The 16792-nt window shown below is 38.5% G+C and overlaps 1 protein-coding gene across 1 annotated transcript in view; it reads left to right on the top strand.

Annotated features, from left to right (window-relative positions):
* The window catches only part of atp6ap2 (ATPase H+ transporting accessory protein 2), a 44518-nt gene extending 30827 nt beyond the window's left edge, over window positions 1–13691 (top strand). The window contains exons 7-9 of the mRNA XM_020527810.2: window positions 2948–3097; window positions 12280–12399; window positions 12745–13691. Of these exons, the coding sequence (XP_020383399.1) occupies window positions 2948–3097; window positions 12280–12399; window positions 12745–12939 (465 nt within the window). The 3' untranslated portion in view covers window positions 12940–13691. The remainder of the gene's footprint in view (window positions 1–2947; window positions 3098–12279; window positions 12400–12744) is intronic.
* The last annotated feature ends 3101 nt before the right edge of the window (window positions 13692–16792 follow it).

Raw genomic sequence — 16792 nt, 5'->3', positions numbered from 1 at the left:
CTGAGCCACATGAAATATGATGGCAAGTGACTGAAGATATTCTTTTGTACCCCCTTTCGTAAGATCCAATTCTGGCTTCTGTGCACAATATCTTTCACCTTACTCTCGTAGTTATGGTTTTTAGTCATCACAGCCCCACTATTGTTCTTTGTTTTTTGACCAGCCCAATATGGTCTTTTGATTTTTTTTTTTTGATGCTGCAAGATATTTGCCAGCAAATTCTTAAATTACCAGTAAATTGGATATTAGAGCATCTGAGTGCCACAGATGCAGTCTTTCCAGTTGATTCTGAAAATATACTTTTTGCATATTAAAAGTCAAATTTTCATTCAAGGAAATGCTTGGGTTCTGCTAATGACTTGATCAGAGACCCTGACTGCAAAGAGCTTGAATTTTAGCGTAAAATGAGGGGGTGAAAGATCTTGAATTTTAGGATAAAGTAAATTATTTACTTATCAATTATACCATTTCATCTGTTAAGCTCATTTTAGTGAATCCATTTGACAAGGTTCCGCATGGCAGACTGGCTGATAAGGTTAGATCACATGGAATCTGGGCAGCTAGCCAATTGGGTACAAAATTGGTGTGAAGGAAGGAGACAGGATGTTGGTACAGGGTTGATTTTAGGACTGGAGGACTGTGACCAGTGGTGTGCCACAGGATCAGTGCTGGGTCTGCTGCTTTTTGTCATTTATATAAATGATGTGGATCTGAATATAGGAGGCATGGTTAGTAAACTTGTGGATAACACCAAAATAGGTGGTGTAGTGGACAGTGAAGAACGCTTTCTCAGCGTACAAGGGGACCTTTATCAGATGGGCCAAGGAGTGCCAAATAGAGTTTAATTTAGATAGATTTTGAGGTATTACATTTTGGTAAGGTGAATCAGGGCTGGACTTGTACATTTCTTGGTAGGGTCCTGGGGAGTATTGCTGAACAGAGACCCAGGGGTGCAGGTGCATAGTTTCTTGAAAGTGCAGTCGCAAGTAGACAGGATAGTGAAGAAGGCATTTGGTGCATTTGCCTTTATTGGTCAGTGCATTGTTGTTGTGGCCTGACCGGACATGGTGGGGCCACTTTTAGAATACTGCGCACAATTCTGGTTGTCCTTCTATAGGAAGGATATTGTTTAAACTTGAGAGGGTTTAAAAAAGATTTGAAGATGTTGCCAGGGTTTGAGCTACAAGGAGAGGCTGAATAGGCTGGGGCTTTTTTCCCTGAAGCGTCAGAGACAGAGGGGTGACCTTTTTATAGAGGTTTTATAAACACGTGAGGGGCATGGATTGGGTGAACAGCCAAGGTCTTTTCTCTACGCTGGGGAAGTCCAAAACTGGAGGGCTTGGGCTTAAGGTGAGAGGGACAAGATTTACAAAGGACCGGAGGGGCAACTTTTTCACGCAGAGGGTGGTGTATGTATGGAATGAGCTGCCAGAGAAAGTCGTGGAGGCTGGTACAATTGTAATATTCAAAAGGCATTTGGAAAGGTTTAGAGAGATTTGGGCCAAATGCTGGCAAATGGGGCTAGGTTAAATTGGGATGTCTAGTCAGCCTGGATGAGTGGGACCGAAGGGCCTGTTTCTATGCTGTCCCTCAATGGTGGAATTTCAGCTTTTTTTTTTCCTGATTCATTGTGGCAACTGATGGAATTTAAATTCCATGAGATTTGAGCTATTGGCCTCGAATTTGTTAGTTCCATGATGTCAACACCACAACCTGTCTTCCCTAGGATGAAGGCCCAGGAAAGGCTGGCATAGTTATGAAGGTGACTGTGTGTTGAAACTCTTTTTAGTAGAAAGGGAAGGTGGAGGTAGGGCATTAGTTTGCAAGAACTGAGGGACTTTTCAATAGAAGGCTAATAGCAACAAATTTGAAAGAGGTGGGGAACAATACCTGATGAGTGTTAATATCTGAAGTCATGAGGGGAAGAACTAGAGAAAGATGAGTTGTGGACTTGATTAGAGGGAGACCAATATATGTATAATTGCGGATGATTGAGCAGAGACTAACTATTGACCCCAGTGGAACTGCAGTTGACATCAGATTAGAAGAAGAAAGCATTGGTGGAGATCACCACTAAGAAAGCAATCAAGTAATTTTATAGAGCTGGAGAATGGATGAGGATGGTGTGGTTAATTGTGTTTTAGGGCTGCAGAGAAGTTGTTGTGCATCATTGCCAGAGTTGAAATGTTTCTTTTGGTTTGGGCCTTCAGTAAGGCACTTTATAGCAGTGTAACAATCTTGGAAGCATTTGGACTGAGTGTTGAAACATGGTCAACGATCTTAGAGGTAACTTCAGGGAGGTAGATGTAGTATTTGTTAGCTGAACAGGTATTAAGTTTTTTTTTTTTAAAAAGACTATTACTCTCTCTTACAGGGGAACGTTCTGGCCAAACAATTAATAATATCGCCTAGAAAGATGGTCAGGAAGGGAAGGAATTGATTTCAATTCATTAATGTATAAAGTTTGTAATTTTAGGGGTGATCTTGGCAATATTATCTATCTGACATGGTCATGGAACTCCAATTATACTGTAGAAATGGTATTGGAGTAAGTCCCCCAGAAGTATGTTCCTTTCCAAAATGGTAGAAAGGCAGGGAACAGTGGCCAAACTCTGAATAGTAAACACAAAACCCTTTTCAATCAATAACATTGGGAACTTGGCACCTTGCTGGTTATCGAATAGCAGGTTGCAGATTTAATGTTGGGAGGGTTCGGAGTGTGTATGTCTCACCAGTGTTTCAGATCAAGAAATCTCTCTTCATGGTGATGTTCAAATGTGAATTTTCTTTTATACATTGGTATTGAACTCCTGTTCAAGAAAAGCATGTGTGAATTGCCAACATACTCTGACGGTCCTCAATGCTATTTGGCTACAACACAAAGTTATTGTGACTTCACTCAACAATTTTTAAAAAAAGTAACCTTGGATGTAAAATATTCCCACAGCTATACAGGCACAAACGTTTGGCAAAGGACCGTTCACCTGCCCTATATTCACTGGAACTGGCAGGACTGGAAGAGATTATAAAGCGTTATGGGCAGGACTCCCAACAGTTCCGTGATGCTGCCCAAATCCTTGCTTCAGTCATCCAGAAGGTCAAATAACATTATTTGGATTTTTACTTTACTGTGCTACTCCACAGATATCATCTTGCTAACAAATTGAATTTTCAGTTATTACCAAGCTAGAGGTTAAGAATATTTTTGAAGGGTTTTTTAATTCCATCTTTTTGCCTCTATAGAAATGCCTTTTAGCTTCTATTGCTCCCCAACCTATATGTATGGATAGAATATTTTCGGAAGAAAAGGTTTTAACACTGTACCAACAGTGTACCCGAGGTTAATACGATGTCAAGTGCAGTATCTTACAGATTGTATTCAGCATCTTTGCTTTGGACAAAACAAATCTTGTGTTTCATTTGATGTCATTTTGGATTTATGTCAATATATTTTGGATCCTGATTCAATCTGCTGTAGGAGTTCTACACAACACATGCTTTTTGATGTTTAGGTCTTTACCTGCAGATTAGGTAAACAAAGATGTGATTGAATAGATTTCGATTAATTTGCTCACGCCAATTATAAAATGAAATTTCAAGATTTATTCTCCTAATGTTTTTCTTCAGAAAAGGGTGATAGGCATTTTTTTCTTTAACAACTGAGGGGGAATGCACCAGGAAGGAATGAACTTGGAATTCATTTCACCTGTTTGTGAGCATGGCATTTTAATTATCTTGAATATTATTTACCTGTCATGACCATGAACACTAAATTCTGAAATCTCGATCCTGTTTCAGCAAAGTGTATAAAACTGATTGGGTTTTTATATATTGTCATGAAGCGGAGGTTGATTCACCCCTGCCCCTGAGAACTAAAACCAAAACACCTAAAGAGGAGCACCTTGCCCTAAAATCTGTAAAAGGAGCATGAAAAATGGTGTAACCTGCTTTTTTTTAAGCAACTTCTAGTGGTTAAATAAAATAAACCCCTGATACTCACGTTTAAAATCAACAATTAACAATTTAGTTAACTCTAAGTGAACAAATTAACTAAACTATTAACAAACCAAATAAATCCCTTGTAACTACTAACTATTCCTAAACAAAGCCAGGTTCTAATGGTATGCTGTTCCAAGAAATACAAGTCCCACTTATAAAAATAAAATTGGGGGGTGGGGGAGGAGGAGGAGAAAAAATATTTAGTCTCTTGCAATTACAGCCAGATTACATGCCTTCCAGAGTGTTCTGTGCCTTCTCCGTCAGTTCTTCTGTCAGGGATGCTGTTGTTAGATGGTGCTTCCTCCAAGACGTAGAGGAGGCTGAGAGGTGAGGGCCGTTAGCTTTGGCGGATGGCTGTTAGCTCTCCAGGGTTTTGTCCAATTGCCCCCTTCTTTTATACCCTCTGACATATCAGGTTTCTTTTTTTAAAAAACCTGTTTGGTCCTATGTTGTATAAACCATCAGGTTTTTGGTATCCAAGTACCTGGTTCAAATTGACTGGCTAAATTCAAAAGTCTTGGCTTAAAAAAAACTGCTGCTTGGCCTGCTAATTGTATGGCCTTTTTGATACAAATGTTTCAGTTTGGGTGCTGTCTGTATACTTGCAAACTTTTCAGGCTGCTGCTCACACATTTTAAATCTCTAAACACAGGAAAAGCACATTCCCTTTTAAAGGGACCATGCAATTCCCCTCCCCCAACACCTCCCAGTATTTTACAAACACCACATTCTAAGTTCCTGCCTCTCAATTCACAAGTACTGTACCCAACTCTGCAACAATATGTAAATGAGTATCTCAAGTGGCCATTAAGGGTGCCTGAAAAATAGGTCAGATGTCTTTCAGCATCCTTAAGGTGTAGAACACCTACCTTTGAATGCCCATAAAACACATGTGAGAAGATTCAGTTTTAACTCATCCCTTATTCAGATAGGTAGTGGCTCGATACACGTGACTAAATGCCTTGGCTAGTAACAAATCTTTTTGAAAGAGTATTTAAGATCTTTGGATATCATCATAATTTAAAAATAGCTACTTCGCATGTTTAGTATTGTTAGATGCTGTTCCATCCTGTTGAGAGCTGATATCCCATCAGAAATTATCATTTTTGATTTGTTAATACATCTTGCAATCATTTTACAAAAATAATTGATAAGGATTATATTAAATTGAGTCTAAAATATCAAAGGAACACAAATTTTATGTCTAGCCTTTATAGTCCACAAATGCTAATGTTCTAAGTGTCAAGGTTTTTTTGAGTTTGGATTTAGTTAGTTGTACTTAATGCATTACTGTTTCAAAACAACAATTAGATGTTGGCAATTCTAAAGCTATTTCAAAGGAACATCTTACAAATTCAGTAAATATTTAAGCTGAGATGACTTGAAGATATGCTATTTCTGCTTGCATAAATGCCATACATGTTTGTTACTTCCTAACGAATTAATCCCAAGTTGAAAGTGCTGCTCAAGTTAACTAGGTTTAAACTGACTTTTTTTTTTTGGCTTCTGTTGTTCTTTGTATTCCATAAAAATCTTTCAACTGCATTGATTCACATTGTATGCTATCTTGATGGAAGGCATTAAGCAGTAGTCTCCTCGTGTAAACTTTCCAAGTTTACATGTATGTACAATATGGTAATAGTTTGGTTCTTGCAGTACAAAAACCTGTAGCGCTTCATATTTTATGTTCATTCATCTTATTGGGAAGGAAGTCTTATTGCACCTGGTACTGGCCTACCACATTCGTGACCTCATTTCCAGTATATAGGATCGTGAACAAGAAGGTATGGTTTAAAGCAGTTAATGAAAGAAGTAAAATTATGTTAAAGTTTTTTCCCACAACATCTAGATATAGTCTTAATGTACTGTTTGAAAGTGTGATAGAGACAAGCTCAGTGTTGCATTCAATAGTGAGATGGACTGTAATTTGTAAAGGGCAAGCGTGAACATTAGAGCGAAGGCAAGAGAATGGCATTCAGTGAAATGCTCGTTTAGACAGTCGGAGCAGAACGGCCGCCTTCTGCACTGTCATTGTTCTGTGTTTCTGCAATATGTTCGTTTTTTTTTCTCAAAAATCTAAGATGGAAACATTGTTTTAAATGTAATTCAAACAGATTTTCTTAACTGATGCATTCACAACTCCCTTCGATACTGGCATTTGTAGCCTGAAATGAATAGTAAAATTTGCCTCTTGCTGCATTGATATTCATCTGCTCAGGTCTGATGCTAAATAGAAGTCTTTGTCTTCAACACACTAATATTGAAGCTGGGCTTGAAGTTACTTCGCCTATAAATGAACAGAATGTGATAGACCTGGTCTCTAGAACAGTTAGACCAATTTTTTGGTTTAGTGGCCCAATTTCTTAATGGCTTTACCAAGCCATTCAAGTCTTCCAATGCAATGTCATTAGCATCCCACCTCACCACCAGTTAGTGAATGCAGGTAGATTGTATCATTCTGTCAAAGGAAGAATTTCTAATGAAAGGAACTGTGGTATGAGTTATAAGGGCTCACCTGCACTTGAATTTTGAGGCTGCAGAAACCACAAGAATGGAGAGGAGGCTGGGAAGATCCTACTCCAGTCTCTCTCTAAGCTAGCATTTCTGCTGAGGGGTCTGAGGTGACATTTTGGAGTGTTTGTTGTCCAAAGCTGAGAGGAAGAGGATCGCTTCTCCAACCAGGCAGAAGTAGAAGCAAGACAAGTGTCTCTAGGTTCAAGGGAGCACAAGAACATGACCGGTATGGCAAACTCTACAGTCTGGATTACCAGGCATACACCTGTACAGTGCTCTTCAGATCAATGCACCTTGAAGCTACCTCATTATTCTTTCTGCAGCCACTTCACATCCTCATCTGTCAGCAATTACTCAGACTCAGCATGTTCCTGTTTTGCTCCCATATCTCACAATGACCCTCCACTTCTGCATACTAATGGACATTGGCATAGCATTGCTTTTTTTCTCCTTGCACACTTGGCAAAGTGCAGACACCCATTGGAATGGGGAACCTGGCAAAGACAGTACCTTAGCTAGTAATGATGCACGACACCTGCTTCACTATAAAGGAGGTCTTATTTCAGGCGGCTGCAGATGTCATGGGAGTCTGAGGCACTGCTGTTTAGATGTGTCAAGAAAGCTTATCCTTTATCTGTAGATTGTGTTGGGATGTTCCTTTTTTTTCCAACTGGATCTCAGAGTTCTATTTGTTTTTGGACATCCATTTGACAAGTTAAAAAGGTACTGCAGTTGTTGCTGTTTTGAACTATTGGTACAGTATTACTTCTGGCTCTTGCCCCTCAGCAGAGGTGGAACTGCATGAGCTGTTTCCATTCCACATTTAAAAACTAGCCATGAAATATAGTTGAAGGTGAGTGAAGTGCTTCCAAAAAGTTAGCAATCACTTATCAAGTACTAAAAGCACTCAAGTGCTTTAAACAGAAATCTCTCTGCCATAGCTGGTACTGTTCTAAGTAACTAATTAAAGCCGTCTCTGCTTGTCAGTTTCACTGAAGAAACTGTCTTCCTGCTGTGCACTTGCCTTGGTGACTCTAGCAAATTGCAGACACAGCATGGGAGCTTTGCATTGTTGGCAAAGAAGGAATTTATGGTTGAAAAGGCTGTTAATTGCCTTTTCAATCACCTAATTCATATTCTCGGCAGACTCATTGGGAATCAACTACTGAATTCTGAGCCCGGATCAGCGAAAGCTGAAAGAGGCAGGATGATGTCCAGTGTCTCTTTCTGTGACTCCCACTTGGAATACAACAAAAACTGCTTCCACCTCACAGGGTAAGTTCTGCCTGTTTGTCTTTAAACCAAGAAGACCATGTTTATGCTTCTAGTTGATGTTATTACTGGAGAAGTCAGATCTAGACTGAAATCTGGTTTGACAAGTTGTTTTGTCATGTGGCCATTCGTCAGAACACCAGCATGCAATGCTGCAGATTTGATTATTGACAATAAAACACATTCATTACAACTAATGACGATTTCAATTAGCACAAGTTTCAGGCTTCAAAAATGCCTGAAAATACAATCTCATTAAAACCAATAGCACACCACCTCAGTATTCACACCTGAGAAAATTCCGTTTCTCAATCATCATTTATTGTGTTTAACTTGACAGAAGCTTTAATTCCTGGTTCTGAGAAGCTGAGCCAGTTTCTTGTCTTCATACAACTGAACTTAAATCTTTGCAAATTCTCAACCCCTTCAGAGTTTTAACCAAGCATTTTGATTGTGAACTTTCAAACTAAACTCCTTGCATTGAAGTAATCCATTCCTTTAACAGTTCTAAACTATCCCCCTTCAGGAGAAGTTGTTCAGCTTCAACCAAACCTCTGCAAATTGAAACCAAAAAGCTTCCTTCAAGCTATGGATGTTTCTCCTAAGCCTTAAAAAAAAAAAACAGCATTCTGCATCCTTCTAACTGAAACATAATGTTCTACACTGTTTACTTTGTTCATTTGTAAAACCTCTCAATGGGAACAAGTTCCCATTAGCCTCTAAGAACAGTACCAGCCTCTTTTACTTTTAAGAATCAAATCATGCCTTCATTAAGCCCCTACTCAAATCCCACATCCCACATCCCACATGCCACATGCCACAAACTCAGAATCCAAGCTCTGAGATAAATGATATTACAATATATAAAAATCTCACATCTTGCATCAGAAATACAATGACTGTCTACAGTCACCCTGGATTAGAGAAGGAGCAGATGTTTCCACTTCTGACTGCTGTGCAGTAATCCTATGGGAAGTGTACATATTTCTGCTGATATTCTTGTCCTTGTCAGAGATCCTGATGACACTCAAAAGCAAAACGTGCTGGAGATTTGAAATAAAAACAATGCTGGAGAAACTGAGCAAGTTCAGCAGCTCGTGGAGAGAGAAACAGTTAACATTTTGAAATCTAATACTAACTTTGAAAGAGATTTAACTTTGAGAGCAATATGTGATTGTGTTTCTCTGTCCACAGATGATGCCAGACCTCCTGAGTTTCTCCTTCCCTTTTTTGTTTTCATTCAGATTGGCACAGTCCCAGGATTATGCTCATTTAGCTGACCTGTTGGAGGATAACTACAACCCATTGAATTCAATCTCCAGGATGCATTGAATGCTTTCTGGACAAGAGGGGGTAAAAATTGGAAGACAATATTGAACTTCCTAAAGTGGTGCTGTTGTATCAAAAGTTCTGCCACAGTTCAACTTTCATACTACTTGAATAGCATGAGAAATGGCGATTTGTATCGTTTATGTTGCATCTACTGTGCCTACCACGAGAAATGAAATGAAAATGTACGTAGCACCTGCTTCCATCAAGAAAAACACATCAAGGCATTATTCGGAGCCATTTGTTCTTGGGTGTGGTGCTGCTCTTTTAACTGCAATCTGCACTGAGTAATTCATCACTTGTCTCCCTATCATACGAGGCAAAAGTCTGGAATGTAATAGGTAATGTACATTTAGGCTCCAGCAATACTGAAGAATCTCAGCACTACCCAGCAATACACAGCCTGCTTGGTTGGCAACCCATCACCAGCTTCAGTGTTCACTCACTTCACTGATGCCCAATGACAGTAGTGCACACTATTTACAAAATGTGCTGCAGTAACTCACCAAAGTTCCTTTACCAGTGTCTTCCAAAACTGACTTCCCTAAGGGCAGCAGATGCATGGGGACAAAATCTCCTGACAGTTTCCCTGCAAGTTTCACACCATCTTGATTTGGAACTATATTGTCACTCTTCCACTGTCACTGAGCTTGAACTCCTTTCCTAGCAGCATCATGGTTGTCCCTGCAGCAGTTCAAGACAATGGCTCGCCACCACCATTAAGGGTCTTTTAAGATTGGAAATAAAAGCTAGCCTAGCTAGTGATGCCTACATCCCATGAATTGATATATTTTTAAAATCTGAGATCAGTTGCAATTGGGATCTGACATGGGCAACCTTACTGCTGTCGTCGTCCAACAACTACACTTTCTTCTTGGAGGAGTGGTTTGTTGTTGACTTGATTCAGCAAGATGTTTGTAGCAACTTCAAATATGGCATTCACGGTAACCATTTGTGGAAGTCTTCTGAAATAGTTTCACTCTTCTTTGTCAAATGCCTAACAGGTTTCATTTTCCTTTTCCACTGTGAAAGTCAAAATATAATACCTTGTGTGGATTTTTGATAGTCTGGTCACCCGTTATAACTTGCAAATGAGTCTTCTGAATCATTGACAAAAAAGCAAAAAATGAGGCAAGTGATCCTAAACCTGCCTGTAACTCTGTACATTTTGACTATACCAGTTTCCTTGAACACCACCTAGTTCAAAGGACTGCTCTTGTTTGGTTTCTCCATTTTTTTGCTATTGGATTGTAGCTAGAATGTCACCAAACTTGGCTTCTCTTCCTGCCTCCAACAATGCTTTCATCACCAAGAAACTATTCTTGGCTCTTTGTTGTTCCTTATCTGCATGCTGTGCCTTGGTCACATCATTTGTAAAACTTAATTGATACTCTGTTCTACTTTCTACCACCTCCTATCAGCCTTGGATATTCAGTTCTGGAAGAGTTGCATATTATGGCAGCTAACTATTGGTAAGATCGTTATCTTTGTGCACATAAACTACATGCCTTTTAACGGCTGATTCTGTTTAACTTTCAAGGCCATTATCTTGGGTTGGAACAGTTCTTGACCATAATGCCATGTTCTATTCCATCCATGTCCTTTGATCATAGATTGGTACTTCTGTCTCAGTTGGCATTTTTCATATTTGCTTGTGGGCTGTATGCAGATAAGCATTTATTACCTGACGCTACTGCCCTTGAAGTGGTGGTAAACCATCTTTGTGAACTTCATACAGTGTTCCAGAATTGTTCCACAATGGGGAAAAAAATTTATAGATTTCACATGATGTTTTATGACTTGGAGAGCTTTCAGATCATATTCCCCATGTAATTTCTGCCTTTGTTCTTCCAGGTAGTAGAGATCACTGGTTTAAATGTGTTGTCAAAGAAACCTTTGCAAGTGATTGCATGCAAAATGGTATTCATCACCCTCCTCCAACCCTACCTTACCCTACAACAGACACTACCAATTCTCACTGTTCTCAATACACACTGACAAAGAAGGACACAAATTCAACTGGGACAATGCATCCATAATAGCACGAGCCAAATGGAGACGTGCCAGGGAATTCCCAGAGGCCTGGCAATATTACTGGAACTCCATCAACAAGCACTTTGAACTAGACCCCTGAAAAACAAACCACTGAAAAATAAAACTGGAAGTAATACCAACTACCCTAGCAAACCAAGGTATACAAGTAATAAGTGGGACAGAACACCCAACGTCTCACCGAGGCACACTGACAATGTTAGCTAGCAGGGTGACGAAACATCTGCGACAAAACATCTGCAATCAAACACCAGCTCGGCAAGCAAATCTAAAACCTCATCCACAACCTGAGCTACAAATCTTCTCAAACTTCAACCCCTACCTTAGTCCACTTCTCAAATTGCCTATTTCAGTGTTCTACTGGTTGATTTCCAGTTTCCATCAACCACTTCAGCTTCATCCAAAATTCTGCAGTTAGTATCCTCTCAAGCCCATGTCATGCTAATCCACTCTGGTCATTAACCTATATTTGGCTCCTGGTCCCACAAACCTTCGTGTAAAATTCTCCTTGTAGATAAATCCCAGAACGGTTGTCCATTCCTTTCTCTAACCTTGCCTTGACATGTAACACTCCCAAACTGTTAATTCCTTCAACTCTGTCCTTTCATGTATTCTGTGTCTTTTTGACTCCCCCAGTGCCAACCAACCATTTAACCTTGCCGAGGTTCCACGTGTAAAGTACCTCCCTCCCTATTTGAAATGCTCTTCAAAATCCATTTCCTTTATCAATTTTGTGGTGATTACCACCTCAATTTAGTTTTGAAATTTCTGTTCTACAATTTGAGGGGCGTATTTAAGACTTTTTTTTGTGTTAAAGCCAATATATTCAAGCGGAATGATAGTGTTCCAGGTAATTAGCATTTTAAGACTATTAAATTATCAGTATGTAGAATGAAAAATTAAGTTTAAAGGAAATTTGGTCACTGAGTGTTTCTTGACTTTGTCTGTTTAAAATCTGTTCTAGAAAAATTTAAATTTCACTGGCTATAAACTTTCATCCTTTTGTAACTTGCACATAATTTGCATGATCTCATTGTTTTAAATTTAAATTTGTAGAGATTGGTATCTGTTGGGAAATATACATTTACTTAACTATCTTTCTTTTTCTGCTAGTTTGCAGATGAGGTATTCTCCATTTACAGTGGAAATGCTGTGATCGAATTGTTGACTGTAAAGAATTTTGATGCCCCCCTTGTGAGGAAGACTCGATCTATCCTAGAGGTTCCATCCACAGTAAGTTTATAGTACATATTAGTCCCACAGTGCAAATGTCTAAAGCCTTCCTACATACCTTTTTCACATGGTATTCATACATCTTTGAAAGAAATACTAAATTTTTTTTTGAGGCTGGCTCTTTCCACAGATGCTACCAGACCTGAGAATTTGCAGTATTCTTTGTTTTTTTTTTCAGGTTTATAGCATCTGAATAGTTTTCTTTTGAATAACTAAATGTTTGCTTAAACAGATGATTAAAATTAAAATATTTAACTGATCCTTCTTGCAGTGTAATATTTTTTCAAAAATATATAATGAAGTAACAACATTCTAGTGACTCCTTTTTGTTGTTTTCTTTTATAGAATGACCCCAGTCGTACATATGGTTTGGCCTACCAATACAACTATAACTATGCTGTTGTGTTCAATATTGTCCTCTGGTTGATGATAGGCCTGGCTTTAGCTGTGATCATCGTTGCCTACAACCTGTGGAACATGGATCCTGGTTATGATAGCATTATCTATAGAATGACGAGCCAGCGAATTAAAATGGAATAAACCATTTGCTTTGCATCCAATCCAAAGAATCCAGTCAATGAAAATGATGTACATTTCTAAAGTTCTAGAGAAGTACCAAGAAGACTAGAGTTTGCTCTTGCCAGGGAGTGTTCTTTCATGATTATGGTAGTGGGAGAATAATAAAATTCGCTCTTGGGTATTAAAGTTAAATATTTCCATAGTACCACCTTTAAATTATTTGTCTGTCATGGCGATTTATTTCTAACTCTGAAATTGAGCTGAATGCTTGATCAAGAATTTTCTTTGATTTCTTATTATGATAGTGGTTTAAGTAGAAGGGAAGAACGTGTTCTTGCATTCTGGACTAGAAAAATAGCCAAACATGAATTTAATTTTTTAATAACCCATTCCATTAGATAAAAGCCTTGTAATTCCATTTGAAGTATCCTTCTGTTTTGGAATTAACTTTGTATGTGTTAGTACAGTTTCTGCTTTTGTAAATCACTACTGGACAGCTTACTGTTTGTTAGGTTCAGTTTGTTATTTTCATATTGAAATAGTTCAAAATCATGGATAGACATGGCAGCTGTGATCAAAAATGCACTGCAACAGATGATCTGATTTTAGGAAATTTGATTGTGAAATGATTTGGCTTCTTTATTTTCATAGTGAATGTGGTGTAAAGATATAAACGGCTATGCAGACTCCTGAACGGGGTGGTCATGTGTTTGTGTGCTTCACTTGTAACTGTTATAGCTATGTTTGGCATCAAATAAATCCGATAGAAATTAGTGGTCAGTACTGCTGTTTATGAATGGCTTGCTTTACTGATGTTTTGCTGCAAATGTTAATAGAGTTGACTGTATATTCTGGTTAAATTATTAAGCAAACCTCATTGCAGTTATGTAAACCAATAAATCTAAATTAGTTATGTACAGCCCATCGAGTCTCGAATTTCCCACTTTCGAAAATTAGAAATCCATAGCAAGTACAACATGGAAACAGGCCAATTCACTCAACTCCTGGTGACCTTTTTCTTCAGCAAATCATTCCAGTCACATAGGAAAAACATTGGTCCTATATGCCTTTTATTTAATTTTAGATCTGAAATGTGGGAAGTGCAATTTAAGATGGTTTACCCACAAATCTGTTCCACAGCATTGACTGTACTTCCAATTAGAATGCAATCTTTTTCACTAAAATTCATCACTAATCACTTTCATTGGTTTTCATTTCCCACTTTTTAATCCATTTCTTATCTTCTCCGTTTCTTGTTGATAGTCTAATGAAGTCTGTCCTCTTCAAACATAACCTGAAAATCTCAATGTACAGATGTTTACCTTGAATTAATCCCTCTGTTTTGAACCATTCTGGGGGTAGGGGGAAGGAGGAGCAGAAACTACCTTTAAGTCCAAAGGTGAGTTTCTGGCTTTAACTAGTTTTCTTTTTAATCCAATTTGCTGTTCTTCTAATCACACACCATTTTTTTAAATCTTTTCTCATTGCCTACATTTCTTTAAACCTCGCATCTGTTATCTACTACAATTTCCCCACTAGCCATGTCTCCAGGTTTGTCGAGCATGATTTTCTATTTTTTAGTTTCAAATCCATGCTGGCTACTTGTAATTTCATAATCGCTACTAATGTCTCCTTCAAACTACTCAGCAACCCAAAGTTGCACTGAATGTGTACAATTTGAATTTTTTTAACTGTTTTGCACAGCCATACATGTATGAAGAGCACATGAACTAACACAAAGCAGCTGCACACTACAATGAAATTGCAAGTATGTGGCTGGCTAATTGTTTTGACCACTTTCTTTCCTCCAAAGAGTACAGATAATGGTATGAAATTATTGAATTGAGTCTGAAAGACTGTAAAGTGCCCATTCAAGAGCTTGCATTGGCTTTTACTATTCCAGTAAAGCACAATGGTGAATATATCAACATAAGTTGTAGAACAAAAATGACAGATTAATTGGAGGAATTGCACAAAGTCACTTAGTCTGCATATGCCTCCTGAATATGGAGGAGACTATATTTTGAGCAGCAAGTATAGTAAAGATTAAAAAAAATTGAACGAGCAAAGGAGTGTCTCAAAGGAGCATGAAAGGTTGTTTTGTTTTTTTTTCTGACACTGTCTCCGCTTTTTCCAAAATTTCTTTCCAGTACATACGATAAATCTCTAATACTAGCAGTGAAGAAACAAGCAAGCATTCAGTACTGTTGATCTCAAACTGCATCATAAATCAGACTAACTATTCAACAGTTTCACCACTATGTATCTTTAATTTGTTACCGATCTTCCTCCATTCCCCAGTTATCTTTTGTCTGGTGGTGCAAAAAGCAAGAATTTTAAGTAGATTTCAAAAATTTGGTTTGAACGCTGTATTGTTCCAACTTCTTCATATCTGTCATTCATCTTGCATCCTTCTGTCTTCTCCCTATCTCAACAGTATAATGATTCTCTCATTCTTTCCAATCTCCCTCCTTGATGTCAGATTTTTTTTCCACTTTAATGTCTGTGATTTTTCAGTTCAAGCAGTGTATTGGTAATCCTGAATCACTAACAGATAGTAGACCCATCTTTCTGTCCTTTCCTGAAATACCATTTTAAAATTTGTCCCGCTTTCAAGTTTCTATGTCTTAGATGTATCTGTCTACTTACTTTGTTAACTCCTTTTGCCCTTTAACAAATTTCCAGTTGCACCAAATTACCATTGTTGGCATTCCAAACAAAAAAACTGAAACTGCTGATGCTGGAAATTGAACAAAATCAGATCTCTTCTGAAGAAGCATCACTGGACCCAAAATATTAGCTTTGCTTTCTGGCCACAAACGCTACCAGACCTGAGTTTTTCCAGCACTTTGTTTTTGTACCATTGTTGGAATCCTTACTTTACCTTTTTTTTATTCTGATCTTATTTATGTCCTCTGAATTCTCCACTAGTTTAGTTTCAACTGATCAATCAGCTTCTAATACCTGGCTTGTGACGTCTACATAACTTGGTTAATTATAACTGACTTGCGAATGCACAAATTAAAATTTAATTCCCCCCTGTATTAGATTTAATCGTTTCCACCCTTTAGAGACATTTATCATCCAACTCTGTACCCTGTTCATACTTTCACCCCATACCCCCTACCCTATGACCTCCTTTAGAATTATTTCTTAACCTGTCCTTGAATCTTTTACAATGTTTTAGTCTCCCCTGCTTTCTGTGAGAGAATTTTACAGGCTCTCAACTCGCCAGAGGAAGAATTCCTCCTCATCTCAGCCCTAAAGGGCCTAACTTATCCTTGGACTAAACCCCTGGTTCTGGGTTTCACGGTAATTGAGAACAGTCTTCCTGCATCTATGTAGTCTTGTCCCATTAGAAACTTTTGTAAACTTCATGAGATTCTCTCAAACTAAACTCATGCATATTGCCCTAACTGATCCAGTCTTTATTCTTGCGTCAGTCCTGCCATCCTAGGAATCTGTCTGGTAAACCTTTGTGGCACTCTCTCTATAGCCAGAACATCTTCAGATAAAGAAACTAAAGCTATACGTGATACTCCAGGTGTGGTCTCACCAAAGCCTTGCACAATTGAAGCAAGGCATCTCTGCACCTATATTTAAATTGTCTCACTGTGAAGACTGATACAGTCTGTTCTGATATAACGCAATGGTTCTGTTCTTGTGTGATCTCATGTTAAGAAAGTCGTGCAATAGCTGTGACGTTTAAGGTGATGGGGATGGAATCGCATTATAGCCAATGCGAGTAGGAAAAGAGTATCAGAGATAGTAGGAACTGCAGATGCTGGAGAATCTGAGATAACAAGGTGTAGAGCTGGATGAACACAGCAGGCCAAGCAGCATCATAGGAGCAGGAAGGCTGACATTTCGGGCC

The sequence above is a fragment of the Rhincodon typus genome, chromosome 11 (genome assembly GCF_021869965.1).
Source record: "Rhincodon typus isolate 14 chromosome 11, sRhiTyp1.1, whole genome shotgun sequence".
Classification (NCBI taxonomy): Eukaryota; Metazoa; Chordata; class Chondrichthyes; order Orectolobiformes; family Rhincodontidae; genus Rhincodon; species Rhincodon typus.
The sequence above is the reverse complement of the archived record's forward strand: the minus strand, read 5'-3'. Positions and strand labels throughout refer to the sequence as shown.